This window comes from Macaca mulatta, chromosome 20 (genome assembly GCF_049350105.2).
Source record: "Macaca mulatta isolate MMU2019108-1 chromosome 20, T2T-MMU8v2.0, whole genome shotgun sequence".
In the NCBI taxonomy this organism is placed as follows: Eukaryota; Metazoa; Chordata; class Mammalia; order Primates; family Cercopithecidae; genus Macaca; species Macaca mulatta.
Window position 1 is genome coordinate 79,643,555 of NC_133425.1, and position 21,866 is coordinate 79,665,420.

Consider the following 21,866-nt stretch of genomic DNA (forward strand, 5'->3'; position numbering starts at 1 on the left):
GGGGCGTTGTGAGCCAGAGCCTCGTCAGGCGTGGACACTCTGCAAGTGCCTAATTGCATGGTGGGTTCCCGTCCCCTACCTGGGGCCCTACCTGTCTCACTGTCTGTTGGCAACTCAAGTTCCTTCTTTATTTCCTTATTATTATTGTTATTATTTGAGACACAGTCTGGCTCTGTCGCCCAGGCTAGAGTGTGATGGTGTAATGTCAGCTCACTGCAGCCTCAACCTCCTGGGCTTAAGCAATCCTCCCACCTCAGCCTCCTGAGTAGCTGCGATTGCAGGCATGTGCCACTGTGTCCCTCTAATTTTTTAAATTTATAGTAGAGATGGGGTTTCCCTGTGTTGCCAGGCTGGTCTTGAACTCCTGGGCTCAAGCGATCTGCCTTCCTTGGCCTCCCAAAGTGCTGGGATTACAGGCGTGACGTGCCTGGACTCTTTCTTTCTTTTGCTTTCTCTCTCTCTCTTCTCTTTTTCTTTCTGTTAATTCAATTATGCTCACTTACATCTACCCTGGACCAGTTCTCCCAGATTCTGCTAAATACACTTATCAAGGTAGCAAAAGCTAGAGTGCTATTGTGGCAATTATCCTAACACCTTTTAAAAGTGTCACCATTTTCAAGTTTTTAGCATTTAAGATTTTCCTGTGAAGCCTCCTTTCATCTAGGGAGTACAGTGTTAGCCACACTAATGATATACAGGTGGCTGTCCTGTGGCCATGAGAGGTGTGGATATACCAAACAGAAATGTGTCCAGTGTTCGAGAAAGATATTGGTTCTGGTAATGCCTCTCAGTATTGGGATCTGTTAATTTTGTAGATCTTAATTCTTTTCTGCTCTCCTGATTTAGAGACATGGTTTGCTTAAAATGCTGGCAACAAACATCAGAGTCAACAGGAGCTTGCTTTGTGTGAAGGACCGATGTGATTTGTGGATGGAGATGATAGTGATCAATGTCTTAGTTTTCACTGGGCTGTTTTTCTTTTCATGGGTAGTCATTTTTAATTTGCATAGCACTCCTGTGCAGCAGGTATGGCTATTATCCCATTTGATGGGGAGGGAACTGAGGCTTGGAGAACTCACACACTTGCCTCAAGTCTCATTTATGGGAAGCAGCAGGGCTGGGGCTTGAACACAGGGCCATGCACCTCAGGGTCTTTGCACCTGCCATGCCCCCTGCCTGGATATGCCTTTACTTCTCTCTGCAAGAGAACTCCTTTTCATCCTTCCAGTCTTGACTAGGATGTCAGCTGCTCAGGGAGGGCCTCCCTGCCCCCCACTCTACACAAGCCGTTCTCATCACTCACCACTTGCTTTTATTTTCTTCATAGCACTCACCACTGTGTGGGGGTTATCTTGCTTGTTCATTTCTTTCCTGTTTATTGTGTCACATCCCCACTCCCCCTTAGAATGCAAAGTCCAAGGGAGCAGCGACCTTGTCTTTGACCTCTCTGAGTCTCAGTACCCAGCACATGGCAGATGCTCAGTAACTATTTACTTACTAAATGAATGGAAAATTTCTGCCATCACTTTGGAAGCTATCAGCTTTTGATCCAGTTGAGGCAGGCGGGGAGGCGGGGTGGGTGGGAAGAAGAAGAAAGGGAGAGAGAAAATAAAGATGGTAACCTTTTTGAGCAGGGAGGGCATGTATTTTGCAGTGAATACATGTGCTGCTCCTGAGTCTGCTGTCCCTTCCCTTCCCTTCCCCCACTCCTGCTCTGCAGGACATCACAAAGGGACTGCCTCTTGCAAGCAGTGTGTCCCTGGCTCTCCTTCTGTCACTAGGCTCAGCCAATAGGCAGCATTGTGGGGAGGCTGAAGGGGAGGAAGAGGGAAGCCAGGGCATTTCTCCCCACCTCTCTGGACAGGTCTCTCCTTGGATGGGGTTTCCCAGGGGCCATGTACCCTCCATGGCCCCAGCTTTACCGGGCAGGCTGCCAGCTTCCTCCTGTAGCCCTAGATCCTGGCTGGTAGAAATGCCCCCTCCTCTGTTTGTTGCTCACCCTGCAGATGGGGTAGCACTTCTTGCCATTCATCTGTGGGTTGCCTTGTCACCCCTTTTGTGGTTTCTTGGCCCTTCTCTTCCTTGTATAGCCAATTCTCTGCATCTCCTCTGTTTTCAATATCCAAGGTTGTTTCCATTTTCCCACTGATTAATAAAAAACCTGTGCCTTTGTTATTAGAAGAATGAAAATATAGGCCAGGTGCAGTGGCTCATACCCATAATCCCAGCACTTTGGGAGGTCAAGCGGGGGGTGGATCATCTGAGGTCAGGAGTTCGAGACCAGCCTGGCCAACACAGTGAAACCCTGTCTCTCCTAAAAATATAAAAATTAGCCGGGCGTGGTGGTGGGAGCCTGTAATCCCAGCTACTTGGGAGGGTGAGGCAGGAGAATCGCTTGAACCCGGGAGGTGGAGGTTGCAGTGGGCTGATATCGTGCCACTGCACTCCAGCCTAGGTGACAAGAGCAAAACTCCATCTGAAAAATAAATAAATAAAATAAAAAATAAGCGTTAGAGAAACCACGGGAAGCCGGTTCTTTTTTTTTTTTTTTTTTTGAGACGGAGTCTCGCTCTGTCGCCCAGGCTGGAGTGCAGTGGCGCGATCTCGGCTCACTGCAAGCTCCGCCTCCCGGGTTCACGCCATTCTCCTGCCTCAGCCTCCCGAGTAGCTGGGACTACAGGCGCCCACAACCGCGCCCGGCTAATTTTTTGTATTTTTAGTAGAGGCGGGGTTTCACCGTGGTCTCGATCTCCTGACCTTGTGATCCGCCCGCCTCGGCCTCCCAAAGTGCTGGGATTACAGGCGTGAGCCACCACGCCCGGCATGGAAGCCGGTTCTTGAGGAAGGGGAGAGGCTGAGCAGGTGCGTGGGCCTGGGCGGGGGCTGTCACCTTTCCCACAGGCCTGCTGTGTGTGAGCCCTGCATGCCTGGCCGGGCAGCGGCTGGGAGCTTGAGTTCCAGATTTATGCGCCCATCACACTGTGATTTATTATCGGACAGCTTGTTTTTGCAAGCAATAGATTTATTTGCACCAGGAGCTGCATAATAAGGATCAAGGACTCTTTCTTTCTCTTTTATTTTTTTAAACTCCTGCCATGCTAACGTGTTCCCCAAGGTCCCTGCCAGGAAGGGCATCAGAGAGCTCAGTGTGCTCTGCTGTCCCATGGATCACTCCAAGCTGTCACTGACCTCCAGGAAGGAAGAAGGAGGGGTTCCATGAGGAGTCTCCATGCAGGTCGTGACAGTGCGGTCCATGGTTGAATGGCATCAAGTTGAGCTCCTGATCTCTCTTGGGTGGGCTCCTGGCTCTGGATGGCTGTGGATCATCAGGCAGGTCAGTGTCCTCAGCTCTTAGGTAACAAGGGATATTCCCAGAAAAAGATGGCTCAGCTCAAGCTGAGGCTTCCCTTCCCTGCCAGGGCAGCTCTGTCACTGTTCTCCGGAAAGCAGGTTGGCCAGGTGCATAAGTGGACCTGGGTTCACATCCCAGTCCCACTGGGTGGAATCAGGCAGTGTCTTCACCTCTCAGCCTCGGTTTTCTCTTCTGTTAAGTGGGGACACAATAGTAATATGTACCTCAAAGGGCTGGAAAGAGGATTAAGGAGAGACCTACAGGGTAGGGCACACAGTAGTTGCTCATGAAATATGAGTCACTTCACTCCCTTTTCCCTTTTCCCTTCTGCTTTCACAGCTGCTCATCAGTCCGGCTGGATGAGAACGTGGTGTGTATCAGTCAGGATGTATTTGGTGGTCGGCAACAAAAAGCTCAACTCAACTAGCTTAACCCTAAAGAAGATTAGTTTGTCCCATGTAGCAAGAAGTCCAGAGGTAGGCTGGCTCCGAGACTGACTAAATTCAACAGCTCAGCGATGTCACCAAGGACTCAGGGTCATCCCCCCGCCCCCCGGCTTGTCCCCCCACTGCCAAACACCATCATTTCAGTGTTGGTCTCACACTCTGGCTTTCCTCACAGTCACAGAGTGGCTGCTGCAGATCTGGGCATCGTATCCCTACTGAGTAAAGTCCAGATGTGCACCTGAACCATCACTTTCCTGCATCTCTGAGATATGAGGACCACTTTCCCAGAAGCTGCTAACCTGACATCCCTCCCACCTCATTGGTCCAAATTGGATGACAGACTGATTCCTGAACCAATCACCAATAAGAGGGGGAAGGAATACCTGGTTGGCTGTTGGGATATCAGCTGCCATCACCACTAAGGAGGGGCTGGCTTTGAAACCCTGTTGCCATTGCCCTTCAATTTCTCCACTCATCTCTGGATCCAGCAAGAGCCTTCCTGCCCCTCAAGACCCTCATGAGTTTCCAGTCCAGCAGGTATTAGGACCAGGGGCAGGTGTCCGGGAAATTCCTTCCACCACGGCCTCCACTTACGTGACTGGCCAGCTTCCTCTCCTCTGTGGGTTTAGAAGTCACCCCCTGGACACCGCTCCTTCACGCCCTGTCTTAAGGGGGTTTTCCAATTCCCTAACATGTCTCAAGTCACTTTCCCAGGCTTTCTTAGGCTTTTGTGTCCTTACAGCATCGGTCTTCATGATCTTTGCCTTCCGACTGATGGCCCCCTTCATGACGGAGGGATCCCACTCACATTTTGTCCAGGTCACCTCGCCTACCAGGACCCCTACCCCTCATCACCAGGGCCCGCCGTGGGGCATCCCCAGAAACACAGGTGGAGCTGGTGTGTAGGAAGGTGGGAAGCAGTTACTTTTCTGGAAAGTTGGTGTCCTCTGGGAAGAGCTTGTGAAATTGCAAGCCCACCTCCTGGGAGACGCATCAGCACAGGGGGATGGTCTGACATCCAGCTTTTCTGGACTTAGAGTTGGTTATTTGTTAATGACGTTCCTGGCAAGTGACAGCTTTGAATGGTTCTGTCTGGATCAGCTTTTATGAAGCCAACACTAACATCTTCCTGGATTGTCTGACTTTGACCCACTGCAGAGGACCGTGAGCCCCCAACCAGCCCACCACAGCGGGGTGGGGAGGATTAGCGATGGACTGACAGAAGTGATGACATTGGGGGGCTGACACTTAGTTTTCCTGCCCTGACTTGGGGTGTGGGGCGTGGAGTCCTCAAATCAGTTTCTGCTAGCCAGGTCCTTTTACTTTCTACCTTATTTTTCACTGAAGTAAAACTCAAAAAGTTACTCATTGTAAGCTGGGCACCATGGTTCCCACCTGTAATCCCAGCACTTTGGGAAGCCAAGGCGGGCGGATCACTGGAGGCCAGGAGTTTGAGACCAGCCTGGCCAACATGGCAAAACCCCATCTCTACTAAAAATACAAAAATTAGCCAGGTGTGGTGCCTGTAATCCCAGCTACTATACTCAGGAGGCTGAGGTAGGAGAATCGCTTGCGACCGGGATGGGGAAGCTGCAGTAAGCCGAGATCATAGCACTGCACTCCAGCCTTGGCGAGACAGAGGGAGACTCCATCTCCAAAACAAAAAGTTCGCTGTTGGAAAGTGTAAAATTCAATGGCATTTAGTACATTTGCAATGTTGTGCTGCTGCAGATGCGGGGGCCAGGCCAACCAGGTCTGGGAAGTGGATGACCCTCAGGTTGCTGGGTGTCTGAGGAGGTCCCTGCAAAGTCAGGGCAGGAGCACCCACGCATGCATTCGGTGAACATTCTCTGAGCTACTGTGTGTGCCAGGTGCACGGTAGATGAGAAGGAAAACAAAAACAAGAAAAAAAAGACTCAGTCCCTGTCCTTAGGGTGCCTACCATCCCGTGGCAGAGTCAGGCACTGACAGAAAAAAATGTCACTTCCACCTTCGGGGTTGCACAGGTGCTGTCAAGCGGTGGGACAAGGGGCTAGGAAAGTCTTTTCTAGGGGAACTGAGCTGGCCTGGAGATCAGGGAACATTTCCAGGAGAAAGGGACCAACTGTCTTGCTAAGGGCTGAGATATGTGAAAGTTTTAACAATTTTTTCAGCAAAGAAAACAGGGAAGAGTGCCCTGGGGAGTGAAAACGGTATACACAAAGGCTGTGTGGCGAAGAGTGCATGGTGAGTAGGCACACGGAGAGGGTCATTGTGCTGGGCTGGGAGGAGCGAGAGGGAGCACCGAGCGGGTGGGGGCAGGTTGGGGAGAGGCCAGATTTGTTGGGCCTCCTGGCCCTGGCTGCTTAGTAGAATCATGGGTGAGCTTTGGAACTAACCGGTTGGGATGTAACTGAGTCGGATTCTGATTCACTCGGTGTGGGGTGAACCCGGCTGTGGGTGTTGTTGAAACGCACCTGCTGCAGGTGATGTCAGTGTGCAGCCGGGCTGAAAAAGGCTGCGTCTTTCAAGGCCTTTGTCCTAAGAAGGCAGGGGCAAGGTTTTCAGCGTGGGAGGTGGGAGAGTGGGGGCGGGTCTCGCAATCAGATTTGCTTTTGGAGGAAAAATGAAAACAAATGACTGAGCCACAAGCCCTACTTTAGGGGTCGTCCAGGTCCTGAGCTTAAAATCAATAGAAGAGCAGCAGAGGCCCAGCCCCTGCAGCTGGAACGGGCTGCGTCTGCTGAAGTTCTGGGCCTGGGTTTGGTCGGGGGAAGGGTGGCAAGGCCAGCTGGGCTTTTGGACTCACGCACTCCTGGTTTCCCGGCGTCCTACTGCTTGAAGGACGACCATGTTTTCCTGCAGCAACCCCACATGGCAGAATGAAGCATGGGAGGCCGTGCTGACCCGAGCCCAGGGCTCAGTTTCTGGGTGGCCTGGCTCTGGGTGGGGCGCCCTGTGGGGGCGGGAGAGGGAGAAGAGCAGGCTCTTTGGAGTGTGAGGAAGCGACTCGGAGTCCCCTGCCTGGGAGGACTGTGTGGGAAGGGGGAGAGGACCATAAGTGAAGGTCAGTAACAGGGCAGCAGGGATGAAGTGGGGTCGAGGTCTGGCTCTCTAAGAAGGCAGCCCCAGGGAACATCTGTTTCCATTCACAGCCGGGAGCGGGGCTGGGCGGGGCCCGCCTAAAGGCCAGTTGTGCAATGGGAGGGGCCTTTCCCATTTCCCTGCTCCCTGCTCTTTGCGAAGGCCACAGTGAGGAGGGAACCGCTGTGAATTAGGCACCTCCTAAGTGCTGAGGGCCTTTGGGCTGATCTACACTGTCTCCTTTAATTTTCCTGACTTCCTGGCTCAGAGAGTGTGAAGGCTGGCCTCAAGTCACACAGCACAGTGGTTGGATCCAGGGCTGATTCCTCTCAGAGACACAGCAGGCACAGTGTCCAGGGTCCGTGAGACTTGGAGGGGCCCGGGAAGGTGTTTTAATTTTTCTAAAATAGGGCGGAAAAAAAGAATATAATCCAGCTTGTATTATTCATCTTTTAAATCAATGCACCTGTAAAAGATGATTGTGAATCAATCATCTTTTTTCAGTAGAGAAAGGGGCCTGCAAAGGCAGAAGCGCTAGGGCTGGTCACCTAATGTGCCTCTGTTTGGATGGTGCCATCCTACCACTCAAGCAAGGCCCAAACCTAGGGTCTGCCGGCCTCTTCCTTCCTCTCCTCCCCATGGCCAGCGGGCTCTAGCCCTTCTCTTGCCTTCGGCTCCATAATCCCTCCAGCTAGGTCAAATCCCTTACTCTGTGCCCGTACTGCACCTGACCTTCCTATAATAAGCGTATCATGTAAGGGTTTCAAGCACAGGTTCTGAACGCCAGTGTCTGGGTTCGAATCCAGCTCTGCCACTGATGAACTGTGCTCAGTTGACAGATTCTTAATCTCTCTGACTCTCATCCCTTGTCTGTAAAGTGCGGATGGTAGGAGAACCTACTTATCAGAGTTTTGATGGATGAATGGTGAATGTTTTAAAACCACTTGATTGTTAATCTAAGACTCAGTTTCCTTATCTGTATAATGGGGGTGATGATAGTGCTCACCTAGAAGAGTTGTAATAGGTTAAATGAGTGAATGTTCTTATTTTGTTATATTTATTTATTTTTTGAGACAGAGTCTTGCTTTGTTGCCCAGACTGGAGTGCGGTGGCACAATCTTGGCTCACTGCAACCTCTGCCTCCTGGGTTCAAGTGATTCTCCTGCCTCAACCTCCTGAGTAGCTAGGACTACAGGCGCGCACCACCACACCTGGCTAATTTTTGTATTTTTAGTAGAGAGGGGGTTTCACCATGCTGGTCAGGCTGGTCTTGAACTCCTGGCCTCATGTGTTCTGCTCCCCTCAGCCTCCTAAAGTGCTGGGATTACAGGCATGAGCCACCATGCCCGGCTAGAGTGATTATTTTTAAAGCCCTCAAAACCATGTGTGGCACGAAATGGTACCATCTGAGTGATTATTAAAAATACTGATTAATATCTGGCCCCTCCGTGTGGCAGTGAGCCTTAGAGGGGCTGTGGCTGGGCCTGGTTTTACTCTCCTTGGTGTCCTCAGGCATGACACATAGTAAGTAGTCACATACTTGAATGAATGAATGGGTGTACTCTGCTCCGCCTCCTCGTGCCAGTATGTTTCTCTCTGCTGGAAGTCATTCACATTTTAGTGTGAAGTGTGAATTAATGCTGCCTGTCCCCTTTGCATGATCTGATCACTATGGAAAAAAGGTTCTATCTCCCTGGGAAAGGAATGTGAGGCCTCAGTGACCAGGTTGGGGCATTTTATTGGCAGTAAGGATGTTTTCCTGGACTCTACACCTAGGAGCATGTCCTCTGCCTCCTTAAAGCAAGGCATTGAAGCACTTGTGCCCTTTATATTTTTAAAGATAACAACCAGGCACGGTGGCTCACACCTGTAATCCCAGCACTTTGGGAGGCCAAGGTGGGCGGATCACCTGAGGTCGGGAGTTCGAGACCAGCCTGACCAACATGGAGAAATCCTATCTCTACTAAAAATACAAAATTAGCCAGGCTTGGTGGCACTTGCCTGTAATCCCTGCTACTTGGGAGACTGAGGCAGGAGAATCGCTTGAACCCAGTAGGCGGAGGTTGTGGTAAGCTGAGATCATGCCATTGCACTCTAGCCTGGGCAACAGAGTGAGATTCTGTCTCAAAAATCATAATAATAAAAATAAAATAAATAAATAAATAAATAAATATAACATTTTCCTCCTTTTTCTGAGGGACAGAAGCCTTTGGCCGGCAGCACAGGTCAAACCCCAGCTCAGAGGAGACGAGAGGCCCAGCCAGTTCCAAAGCCTTCCCAGAGGAAACCTCGCCCACAGATCCGCAGGAAGTTGCAGTAATGAGTTGGTGAGTCCCCAGGAGGACTGCCCGCTAAGTTGGGATCAAGTTCAGGCTGCCAGAGCTCAGATAAACTAGAAGGGCCTCTGCCACTTGGGACATAAAGTTCTGAGCCTGGCGGGAAGCCGGGAAGGGGTGGTGGCCCTGAAATCATGATGGCACGCAAGCCCTGGGGAGCAACCTCAGGCCCCAGCTGGGAGCATCCAGCCCGGCTGTCAGGCTGCAGTCCTGCCTTGTCGCTGATCAAAGGAAAGCAGTTGGTTTCCCTGGCAGATTTGTTCTGTGTTTATTTCTCCTCTTGGAGCTTTTCTCCTCGCACACAAGACCTGCAGTACTGCTGTGTTCTCCGAGTAGTAGTTACCTTTCTTGTGTCAAAGGCTTCAGGAGGTGGTTTTATAAGTTAATGTTTGCAAGAAATTAACTGAAGAGTCACTGCTCGGCATCCTGGGTCGCTGTCGTCTGAACACCGCTGCGGAGTGGATAGCTCAATTGAAGGACATTTATTGAGTGCCTCATGTGTGCCAAGCCCTGTGTATATTGAGGAAAGCACTTTGGAGTTCAGTCACTAGCTCGGACTTTGGAAAATGCACCTAAATTCTGTGGCCTTCCATTTCTTTATAGAACAGGGATCATTCCTGACGGGGCCAGGATGATGACATTGATTCTGTCCATCGGTCTGGGACTTACTGAGGGCCGATGCCACCCAGTCCCTGTGCAAGGCGCTGGGTTGCAGGCAGTAAGAGATGCAGATACGTGACCTTGCAGAGCCTATATCCCGCTTGTGGATGTAGGACCTTCCTCTTTTTTTAAATTTTTAATTAATTATTTATTTATTTTTAACAGAGTCTGGCTCTGTCGCCCAGGCTGGAGTGCAGTGGCGCCATCTTGGCTCACTGCAACTCTACCTCCCAGGTTCAAGCAATTCTTCTGCCTCAGCCTGCCGAGTAACTGGGACTGCAGGTTCCCACCACCACACCCAGCTAATTTTTGTATTTTTCATACAGTTGGGGTTTCCCCATGTTGGCCAGGCTGGTCTTGAACTCCTGACTTCAAGTGATCTGCCCACCTCAGCCTCCCAAAGTACGACCTTCCTCTTGATGCTGTAACAAATGACCATAAACTTAGTGACATGGATGGAGCTGGAGGCTATGATCTTAAGTGACCTAACGCAGGAACAGAAAACCAAAGATCACATGTTCTCACTTCCAAGTGGAAGCTAAACATTGACTAAAAGTGATTGTAAAGATGGGAATGATAGACACTGGGGACCACTAGATGGGGAAGGGAGGAAAAGGGGGGATGGGCTGAAGAACCACCCATTGGGTGCTCTGCTTATGGCCTGGGTGATGGGATCATTGGGATCTGAAGCCTCAGCATCATGTAATTTACCAACTGTGAACTCAACAAGTTCACAAGTCTATGATTTCACAGTTCTGTTGATTAGAAGTCCTATCTGAGTCCCGCTGGGGTAAACTCTGGGGGTTTGCAGGGCTGTGCTCCCTCTGAGTTTCTAGAGGATCACTTCCCTTGACTTTTCCAGCTTCCAGAGGCCGCCTGCATTCCTTGGCTCTTGGTCCCTTCCTCCATCTCCAAAGCCACAGCATCCGTGTCAAATCAACTTTCCCTTGACTTCCACCCCCACCCGACTTCCACCATTCATCTCCTTCTCTGACTCTCACTCTCTACTTCCCTCTTATAACGACCCTCGTGATTACATTGGTCCCACCCAGATAATCCAGGATATTCTCCCCATCTCAAGATCTTTGATTTAATCCCTTCTGCAAAGTCCCTTTTGCCAGGCAAGGCCATATGGTCACAGATCCTAGGGATTCGGATGTGGACATCTTTTAAGGGCCCATGATTCTGACTACCACGGGGAAAGAGACAATCAGTGATAAACATAATAAGTACATTATGGAAAAAGAAAGCAGGACAAAAGGGGTTGGGAATTTACAGTGGTGTAAAAGAGACAGATGGTGATTTTAAAAGTTCAGTTGGGGTAAGCCTCATTGAGAAAGCAAAATTGGAGCACAGACTGGAAGGAATTGAGGGACCAGCTAAGCAGGTGTCTGGGGAGAGAGCAACTGGGGGGCTGTGCAAAGGCCCTGGGGTGGAAGCTGTCAAGGAAGAAGCTATAGCAGAGCGAGCATGATGAAGAGAAGTGGAGATGGTGATCTAAAGAGCCCAGCACTGTGCCAGGCATATAGGAAATGCTCACTAAAAGAGGTTCCTGTCCATGTCCCCAAGAAAGCTTCGGAGATGGACAACACTCAGCCCTGTCCTCAAAAGTTTATGGTCAAGTGAGGACAGAGGAACATGTACAACCGTCTTCTACATACTATTCATTCAACACTCACGACAACCCTGTGAGACAGGTATGCTACTCCCATGTTACAGATGAGTCACCCAAAGAACAGAGAGGGCAGGTCACTTGCCCAAGGTCATACAGCTGGGAGGTGTCAGAGCAGGTATCTACACCCAAGCAGGCTGGCTCCAGAGTCTGTGTTCTTCTTTTTTAAAATTTCAACTTTTGTTACAGATTAAAGGGTATATATGTGCAGATTTGTGACATGGGTAAATTACATGCTGCTGAGCCTTGGGGTCCCAGTGCCCAACGGGTGACTCTTCAGCCCATGTCCACTTTCCCCCCTCTCCCATCTACTGGACCCCAGTGTCTGTTGTTTCCATCTTTATGTTCATATGTATGCAATGTTTCGCTCCTGCTTACAAGTGAGAACGTGTGGTGTTTGGTTTTCTGTTCCTGCATTGGGCCACTTAGGATAATGGCCTCTACCTCCATCCATTGGAGCCCTTGCTGCAAAGGGCATGATTTTGCTGTTTGTTATGGCTACACAGTATTCCATGGTGTACAGATACCACGTTTTCTTTATCCAGTCCGCTGCTGATGAGCACTCAGGTTGATTCCACGTCCTTGCCATTGTGAATAGCACTGTGTAACAAACATATGAGTGCACTTGTCTTTATGATAGAATGAATTACTGTCCTTTGGGGATTGAATCTTAGAGAGGGAGTTTGATATCTCAGACCAGCACCACTTAGTAGAAACTTAAGGCAAGCCACATGTGTAATTGTAAATTTTCTAGTAGCCATGTGAAACAGGTATGAAGCTGGGTGCAGTGGCTCATACCTGTAATCCCAGCACTTTGGGAGGCTGAGGTGGGTGTATGGCTTGAGCCCAGGAGTTCAGGATCAGCCTGGGCAACATAGTGAGACCCCATCTCAAAAAAGAAACAGGTACAGTTAATTTAATACCATACTATATTTAACCCAATATAGCATAAACATTAACAGTTGAATGCACAACCAACATAAAAACTCCTAATGAAATGTTGGCATTTTTTTTCCTGTCTCCAGCCAACAATAGATGTTAGCAAGGCTGTGGAGAAAAGGGAACGCCAAGGCAGGAGAACTGCTTGAACCCGGGTGGCAGAGGTTGTAGTGAGCTGTGATTACGCCACTGCACTCCAGCCTGGGCGACAGAGCGAGATCCACTGTGGGTGGGAAGGCAAACTAGCTCAGCCACTGTGGAATGCAGTTTGGAGATTTCTCGAAGAACTTAAAGTAGAACTACCATTCAACCCAGCAATCCCACGACTGGGAACATGCCCAAAGGACAGTAATTCATTCTGTCATAAAGACACATGCGCTCCTATGTCTTCCAAATCTGGTCTGCATTTTATTCTTATGACAGATCTCAATTCGGACCAACCGTGTTTCACAGGGAAGTACAGTCAGAGAGCAACAGCCACATCGAGCCATCAAGCAGGCAGATGAAATGTGTTATGCATGACTCTTCATTCCACAGTCTTTATTGAGTGTCTGCTTTGTACCAGGCACTGCTTAGGCATCGGCGATTCCAAAGCGAACAAACAGATCCCCAAAAGCTGCCCCCTTGGAGCTGACATCCTAGTGTGGAGACATAGACAACAAATACAGAAAGCAAAGTCAGTAAAATACAGAATCTGTCAGGTGGAGATGAGCGTGAAGAAGCATAAAACCAAGAGGGGCAGCGTGAGTCCCAGTGGTATGGAAATGGTGGTTTTCAATCCCGGGGTCAGAGAGGACCACAGCAAGAAAATGACACGTGAGCAAAAGTCTGGAGGAGGTGATGGGTGAGGAATGCCACAGCTGGGTGGAAAAGCATTCCAGGTGGAGGGCGCTGCAGGGGCACAGGGCTGGCGCCTTGCCCAGCAAGGAGGCTGAGAGAGGGCATTTAGAACCTCATCTACCCAGAGGGAGGGGAGTCATACTCTTGGCAGAAATGGGGCCACCCAGGGATTGAGAGAGAGAGAGAAAGGCAGGAAATGGGCCAAGACTGTAACATCAACCGGAAACGCCTACCTTTTAAGGGGAAGGTGGAGGAGATGGAGGATGAGCAAAAACCACTTGGGAGGCGTTGGCTGCCTTAGGAGAGTGCGAGACCCCAGGTTCCAAGGAGCAGGAAGTTTCTCAAATGGAACCTGGGCCAAGGGTGGCACTCTGCCTGGGCAACAGGGTGAGGGTAGAGGAGGCCCAAGAGGTGGTGGCGCAGAACGCACATCTCCTAACAGCAAGCATGTGCTAAGCCTAGATCGTCGCGTAAGTGCAGCTGGACCTCGTGGCAAACCTGCGGGTAGGTTCTGGCTCCTTATCCCTGTTTCACAGATGAGAAAACAGAGGCACCGAGATGGGGCAGGACCTGTTCCAGGTCGTCCTGGTAGGGGTAGCAGCTCCAAATCACCTATGTGGGTGACTCCTGGCTTCTAAATAAACAGCCTCACCCTGCAGGGAGGGGCATTGAGACTGTGTCCCAAAAAGCTGGAAGAAGAGGCAGTACAGCACCCTGGACAAGGCCCCCATAAGGGCTCAGCCAGTAGTTTCCCGATGAAGAAATGAACGAATATTCTAGAATCTAGGGTAAGGTAACGACCAGGGCTGGCCCCAGTGGGAGGCAAAGGAGGCATCTAGGGTCTAAAATGTAAAAAGACTCTCACTCTTGGGTTCCTGCATTTACAGGACTCTGATGGTGAACTTAAATTTTGCATTGCTCACTGGGCAAGTGTCTTAACCACTCTGTGCATGGGGCCCTAGACAGCACCTGCTTATAAGGCTAATAGGAGACCTAAATGCATTAAAATGCAGGAAGTGCTTCAAACATTGTCTAACCCACAGACTAGATGGTTTTTAAGTTGTTTGTTTGTTTCGTTTTGTTTTGATATAGGGTCTTGCTCTGTGACCCAGGCTAGAGTACTAGTGGTACGGCTCACTGCAACCTCTGCCTCCCAGGTTCAAGTGATTCTCCTGCCTCGGCCTAAGAAGTAGCTGGGATTACAGGCATGTGCCACCATGCCTGGCTAATTTTTGTATTTTTAGTAGAGACAGGGTTTCAGCATGCTGGGCAGGCTGGTCTCAAACTCCTGATCTTAAGTGTTCTGCCCGCCTTGGCCTCCCAAAGTGATCACGGCTCACTGCAGCCTCAACCTCCCAAGCTCAGGTGATCCTCCCGTCTCAGTCTCCCAAGTAGCTGGGACTACAGGTGTGCATCACCATGGCTGGCTACTGTTTTTTATTTTGTATTTTTTGTAGAGATGGGGTCTCACTATGTTGCCCAGACTGGTATTGAACTCCTGGGCTCAAGGGATCCTCTGCCTCCCTAAGTGCTAGGATTACAAGTGTGAGCCACCGCACCTGACCTACATGGACTATATGTGTTTGCTACTATTGTCATTCACCAAAAGGCTGAGAGGGGTTGATGGTACCTGCCCAGGGCATTTTTTTTTTTTTTTTTTTTTTTTTTTTTTGAGACGGAGTCTCGCTCTGTCGCCCAGACTGGAGTACAGTGGCCAGATCTCAGCTCACTGCAAGCTCTGCCTCCCGGGTTTATGCCATTCTCCTGCCTCAGCCTCCCGAGTAGCTGGGACTACAGGCGCCCGCCACCTCGCCCGGCTAGTTTTTTGTATTTTTTAGTAGAGACGGGGTTTCACCGTGTTAGCCAGGATGGTCTCGATCTCCTGACCTCGTGATCCACCCGCCTCGGCCTCCCAAAGTGCTGGGATTACAGGCTTGAGCCACCGCGCCCGGCCTGCCCAGGGCATTCTAAAGGCTGTGCTGGCCAGGGGGTGGGGGGTGAGGGTCTCTAGGGAGGGAGGAACCGACCTTTCTCAAGCACTCACTCTGTGCAAGTGTTGGGCACGGCTGGCACCCTCTCCTGTAGCCCCACATCAACCTCATGAGGCAGGTGCTTTCACGTGCCCCTTTTACAGATGAAAGAACTGAGGACCGTGAGCAAGAGGCTTTCCAGCGTCTCACAGAGGCTGAGCTGGGATCAGGCAGCTGCGTCAAGCCTAGTGCTTGGGTCCCTTCTGCTTCACCTAGGGGGTGCCACAGCGTCTGACCTACCTGGGTTCCAGCCTCCTCTCTGCTGCTGTTGCATGACCTCAGGCAGCCCCCTCTGTTTCCTCATCTGTAAAGTGGGCATCAAAACAGTATCTGTTTTGGGGCCAGGTGCAGTGGCTCACGCCTGCAATCTCAGCACTTTGAGAGGCCGAGGCGGGCAGATCACTTAAGGTCAGGAGTTTGAGACCAGCCTGGCCAGCATGGTGAAACCCAGTCTCTACTAAAAATACAAAAATTAGTCAGGCGTGGTGGCATATGCCTGTAATCCCAGATACTTGGAAGGCCGACGCAGGAGAATCGCTTGAACCCGGGAGGCAGAGGTTGTAGTGAGCTGTGATCATGCTACTGCACTCCAGCCTGGGCGACAGAACGAGATCCATCTCAAAAAACAAAACAAAACAAAGAACCAGTATCTGTCTTGGAAGTGCTGAGAACAGACAAGGGAATATAAAGTTTGTGAAATGTTGAGCCCACTGTGCTACATTCCTGTAAAGCACACACGTGCACATGCACACACACGTGCACACACATATGCACACATGTGCAGATACACAGGCTGACAGTGACAGCACACTTCTTGTGCTCAATTTCATTTAAATCTCACAAGAAACACACGCTATGAGGAACTACCCACAGGCCCACATCAGAGAGGAGGACCCTGGGGGGTGCAAGGGTGGGAGTCGTCTCCTCACAGCCACACCCTCAGCCAGTCCCCGTCCAGCAGCCTCTTCCAAAGGAGCTTTTATGGGCAGATAGTTTGTCAGCCCAGCTTGAAATGTGAACAAGGTAACAGCTGAGCCCCCATCCATCCTGCTGCACTCCCCTGCATGTCCAGCCCCAAGCCCTGCATCAAGCACACCTCCTCGGGAGGAGACCGCCCCAGCCTGCAAGGAAGTGCTCATTATGGAGAGTGGAGAGTGACAGGCCACTCCCGGCCACGTCTCCAAGCAAGCTGGTGCCCCCTCCTCCTGCTGCCACCGCCCACTGAGCTGCCTGGACTGCAGACGCCCTGGTCGGAGCCTCTGGGGCCAGATGTTATAGGGCAAGCTAAAAATAACCGGGCAGGCCAGCCACCATCGAGGAAGGGGCATGTGCTGGACGCGGACACATGATCCGAGGGACTCTGCTGGGTGGAACTAAGGAAGTCCAGCAGGCTGTGCACGCTCCTGTCCCCACTCGTAGGCCCACGCGGCGAGGGGGCCCCTCTTCTGTGTGCGTCTGGAAGGTTGCTGCCCAGTGAGGAAATGCCTTTAACCAGCGTGGGGCCGGGCAGCCGCAGGAGGCAGATCATCCAGGCTCTGTGCCTCTCGCTACTTCTGCTCCACGCCGGCTCTGCCAAGAATATCTGGAAACGGGCATTGCCTGCGAGGCTGGCCGAGAAATCCCGTGTAAGTGCCTGGGATGGGGAGACTGGGCAGCCTCTGTGGGTGGGAGGCAGCCTTGAGGAGAGGTGATCCCTGGACACTGCCTTCTCTTGTAAGTGCTGTCCCAAAACGTGGCAGGGCAGGCGTCTTCCTATCCGTGTGTGTCTGAGTTGTGTGGTAGGCAGATGGGGTTCACCCCCCGAAAAGGACCCTTGCCTGTGAGTCAAGAGGCAAAAGACACATCACATGTGTGCAAAAGAATCGTGCCTCGCTTTTGCCTTATTTCAAAAGTATACACGCTCCTGAAAGACAGCATCTAATTTCAGAGCCCCAGGACTTAAACGGAGCATTCCGTCTCCATGATCAGTACCAAATGTTTGTGAAATATACTTACGCATTCATGTGGTTGTTTATTCATTCTGCAAACAGAGTGAATACGTTCTGCTAAACAGAATTTAGCAGAAACCGCTCTGGGGAAGGCACTGTCTGGGGTCCTGTGGGTGTAAGATGAAGGAGGTACCAGCCCCCATCCTCAAGGGTGGCGTGACCGAGGTGCAGAGGCAGTTGGGTGACAAACGACGGCAGTACAAAGAGAAGGCGCGAGGCAGCGAGTGGCAAGAAACACACGCCCTGGGGCCAGCTGTCTTGGTGTGAATCGGGCTCTGCTGCTCATTAGCTGCGTGACTTCTCTCAGGCAAGCTGCTTGACATCTCTGAACCCCAGCGATCTCATCTGCAAAAGAGAGAGGGATGCACTTCTTCTCACAACTATGTCTGGGTCGCCACCGTTTACCAGGCACTGTCCTAGGCTGTGGGGATACAGACCTCAGATCTCTGCCTGGAGAACTCACTGGGGGGCTGGGGGCAGCAGAGAATAAATGAGAGAGATCTCATTTATTAGTGTGTGCAGTTTGCGAGTGCTGAGGAAGCAATAAAGCGGGAAGGGAACTAGGAGAGAGAATGGGGTAGAGGAGCCTATCATTTTTGCTTCCTCCCACTCCCCAGAGATCACAGATCCGCAGGGACAGAGTGAGCCAGGACACTGTCAGCACACAGAGGGATCGAGAAGGTAATGCTGGCACCCACAGCACCTGCGTGAGGATTAAATGACTCAGTAGGCAGAACGTCTTTGCAACAGAGCAAGCTGGCAGTGCATCTTGGCAGCTTTCAATCAAATAATTGTGACTTTGGTTGGTGTTGCCTAACAGGGTAGCATGTAGGTTCCTTGGGGTAGGGCGGGATTCTGTTTCACTAGCGTGTGCCCCTGGTGCCTGCCATTAAGTTGGCACCTGGTACATTCTTGTGGGTGAATTATGAGCAGATGCAGTGGTAGCAGGGGATGTGTGTGCAGCTCTTCCCCAGGAGAGTCGGACAGGGTTTTCAGGGTTGGGGACATTGGACCTGGGGCTTTAAAGGATAAATAGGAGTTTGCCAGCTGGAGAAGAGGGAAGGGAGAATGATTAATGACCCCAGGCACGGTGGGGTGTCTGAAACTGTACTGAGGCAAATCTGGGCCTCCAGCGCTCATAGTCTCCATGTTGGCCACGTGCTCGTGGTGGGAGACAGGAGGCCTCCAAGAGGTGGAGAGAGTAGTAGAGTGAAATGATGAGGCGCTTGGAGAAGGGAAAGCTCACGTGAGAGGGTGTAGTCACCTAAGGCTTCCTGGAGGAGGTGGAGACCCTGACTGGAGCTTGGGGAAGGATTAAGAATTAGGAGGAGGAAGGACATTCCCGGAAGAAGGCTCAGCATGAGCCGAGGCTCACAGGCAGAAGTGGTGCATCTGAGAGCTGCTTGGGAGACCAGATCTGGCCAGAGGGGAGCAAATGAGGAAGGTGAGAGTCTCTTCTCAGATTGTATTGACTCCTCTGTGCTCTTCTCTGGTGCAACAGGATGATTTAACCCTCACCTGTAGTGCTTTGGTTCTACAACCACAGAGAGATTCCCAATATGTCATCTGATTTTATCTCCACCATGTCCCAAGATGTCATAGGAGCCAGCACCGTGACATCCACATAGGACGGTCGGGGTTGATGTGCACGTGGGATTCGGGGGAGTCTCTGAAACACAGGCCTGGGTGGGCTACAGGAGCTGATTCTCTTGTAGCCACCACTGGTCAGGATGCAAGTGCTTTGAACTGGCCCCGCGCTGAACTGAAACTCCCTGGTTATTAACAGATATTGGCCTCCTTCCTTAGCGCCTAGACACAGGCGAGGTTTACGCAGAACAACTGTGCCGGCAGGGCGCGGTGGCTCACGCCTGTAATCCCAGCACTTTGGGAGGCCGAGGCAGGTGGATCACCTGAGGTCAGGAGTTCAAGACTAGCCTGACCAACATGGTGAAACCCCTTCTCTACTAAAAATACAAAATTAGCTGGGCGTGGTGGCACATGCCTGTAATCTCAGCTACTCGGAAGGCTGAGGTGGAAGAACTGCTTGAACTCAGGAGGCGGAGGTTGCAGTGAACTGAGATCGCGCCATTGCACTCCAGCCTGGTCAACAAGAGTGAAACTGTCTCAAAAAAAAGAACAACTGTGCCTCACAGAAAGCCCTGGGCAAAGACAGGCTGTTGGCTGTGGCTCAGAGGACAGGGAGGGCTGGGAAGAGCGCCTGGCCTAGAACTCATCACAGCAACATCTCTAATGTGCTGTGCAATCTTGGACCACTCACTGCCCTTCTCTGGTCCTCAGTCCTCACCTGCGAAATGAAGATGGAGAACTTACAACTTTCATGGCCTTTTCATTGTGATTCTAATTTCCACCAAAACACGCGACAGGGACTTAGGGGTGATAGGAAGCAGCCCTCACATGCTCAAAGTCGAGACTTCCCCATGAGGCACTACTTTCTGACCCTACGCTGAGTCAGACCTTCAGCCTGGGCTCTGTCCCTCAAGGGCTATGGGCTGGTCAGGGTGAGGAGACGCTGGGTGTGGGCTGAAGCTGGCTTGCACCCCCTCTGGAGAGCCACTTTTGCTCTGCACATCCATGATCACAAATTAAGTTATATAAACTTACAACTAAATCATTTATATTAAAAAGAAAGGAAAGAATTTTTTTTTTTTAAGACAGAGTCTCTTGATGCGATCTTAGTTCACTGCAACCTCCACCTCCCCGGCTCAAGTGATTCTTGTGCCTAGGCCTCCTGAGTAGCTGGGATTACAGGCATGCACCACCACGCCCGGCTAATTTTTTGTATTTTTAGTAGAGATGGAATTTTGCTGGTCTCAAACTCCTGGGCTCGGCTGATCCACCCGCCTCGGCCTCCCGAAGTGCTGGGATTCCAGGCGTGAGCCTCCGCACCCAGCCAGGAAATACTTCTTATTAGAAATGCGTCACTTTCCAATTGTATTGCTCCATTTTGCTATTCTCTCTGCTCCTGGGGTTTTATGTCTCTTGCATCCGTGTGGTATGACTAGGAGAGAAGGTACTCCACATCTCTTCCTACTCCCATTCAGTGGCCTCACGTGGCTTGCCTGAAATCAACCATGCTGTGAGTACACCTTGGAAACTGGCCAAGGCTGCGTACGGAGAGCTGGTGGCTCAGTCCTGAGCAAGCACATGGCTGCCGGTAGCCTGCTCTGCTTTGTCAAAGCCTCGTCCCCCAGCAGAGTGACTTTTGTGTAGGGGACTGGACTCTTAGAGTGGGGTCGGTTAATGTCCTGAGTGCTGTTTATGCGTGTTGGTCTAAGCATGCAGAGACAGTGCCAGAGACGAGCACGCTTGCCTTCCATTCCCGTGGGAGGAAGAGACCCTGACTGCAGCTTGGGGAAGGATTAGGAATTAGGAGGAGGAAGGCCATTCCTGGAAGAAGGCTCAGCAGGAGCCGAGGCTCAGCTCACAGGCAGAAGTGGTGCATCTGAGAGCTGCTTGGGAGACCAGACCTGGCCAGAGGGGAGGCATTGAGGAGGGGTGAGAGTCTCTTGCCTTCTATTCCCATGGGAGGCCCTTAGGGGAGGCTTCTAATGAGAAGTGCTGGGTCTCCCACCTTCTCTCTCTAAGACCTTCCGGAGGTTCCTTCTCCTATCTGAGCCTCAGTTTCTTCATCTGCAGCATGGGACACAGCTGTGCCTTCTTTGCAGGGTTCAGTAAAAAGGCCATGGAGCCTATGGTTCCCTGCCTGGCACAGAACTGCATTCCCTAGATGTGTACTACGGACAGATTTAAAAACCCATTCCCGGCCAGGCACAGTGGCTCATGCCTGTAATCCCAGCTACTCGAGAGGCTAAGGTAGGAAAATAGCTTGAACCTGGGAGGCAGAGGTTGCAGTGAGCCGAGATCGTGCCATTAGACTCCAGCCTGGGCAAGAAGAGTGCAACTCCATCTCAAACAAACAAACTAGCAAACAAACAAAAAACCCCATTCCAGAACCAAATATTTATGAGACTGAATAAAACAGAAGCAAAATGTTTGTAAATAGTCCAATAACCTTTCCATGGAGCTCAGTCAGTTCTGTGGAGTTGGTATTTTTGGCTTTTCTTTCCTGGCATTAGATAAAACTCCTGAGAACAATGATTTACTGAGCGCTTATGCTGTGTCAGGATAAGCATTTGCCATGCATTCGCGCTTGGGAGCCTCTCGACAAATCCACCAGGTGGGGACCACGGCAGCCACATGTGGGTCTGGGTGCTGCGCAGCCTCTGGACTGGGCAGGACGGCCCCTGCTGTCAGTGTGACTGTGGGTCTGTTTTCCCCTCTAAGCACCCAACCGGGGCAACTGGAAATGGTGGTTCAGTTTGCACCCTGCCCAGAGATGCCTGTCCTGCTGAGGGGCAGCCAGGAGCAACAGATGCTACTTTCTCTTTCAAATGCATCCTGCCAGACAGGGGGGCCCATCTGTCCGGAGGCACCCCCGTGCTAATAGCAGTAGGGGACCGTAGGAGCCAGCAGTGGCCCACACAACTCGCATTCCTCAGTTCCCCAACCTAGTTCTCCT

At 51.2% G+C, this 21,866-nt stretch overlaps 1 protein-coding gene and 1 long non-coding RNA gene across 6 annotated transcripts in view; both read left to right on the top strand.

The window, feature by feature from the left end:
- Positions 1 to 3,182: 3,182 nt before the first annotated feature.
- Positions 3,183 to 9,188, top strand: LOC144338272 (uncharacterized). Its single transcript, XR_013412261.1, has 3 exons — positions 3,183 to 3,334; positions 5,952 to 6,024; positions 9,065 to 9,188. It is a non-coding gene; the product is annotated as an uncharacterized LOC144338272 (long non-coding RNA).
- A 7,091-nt stretch (positions 9,189 to 16,279) lies between these two features.
- The window catches only part of WFDC1 (WAP four-disulfide core domain 1), a 34,125-nt gene continuing 28,538 nt past the window's right edge, over positions 16,280 to 21,866 (top strand). For 2 of the 5 annotated variants that reach the window (XM_015126717.3, XM_077987003.1), the window contains exon 1: positions 16,280 to 16,963. In XM_015126717.3, coding sequence (XP_014982203.2) covers positions 16,820 to 16,963 — 144 coding nt within the window. In that variant the 5' untranslated portion in view covers positions 16,280 to 16,819. Of the gene's footprint in view, positions 16,964 to 18,658; positions 18,771 to 21,866 lie in introns of those variants that run through there. The other 3 variants (XM_077987001.1, XM_028840615.2, XM_077987002.1) reach the window with 2 other exon arrangements.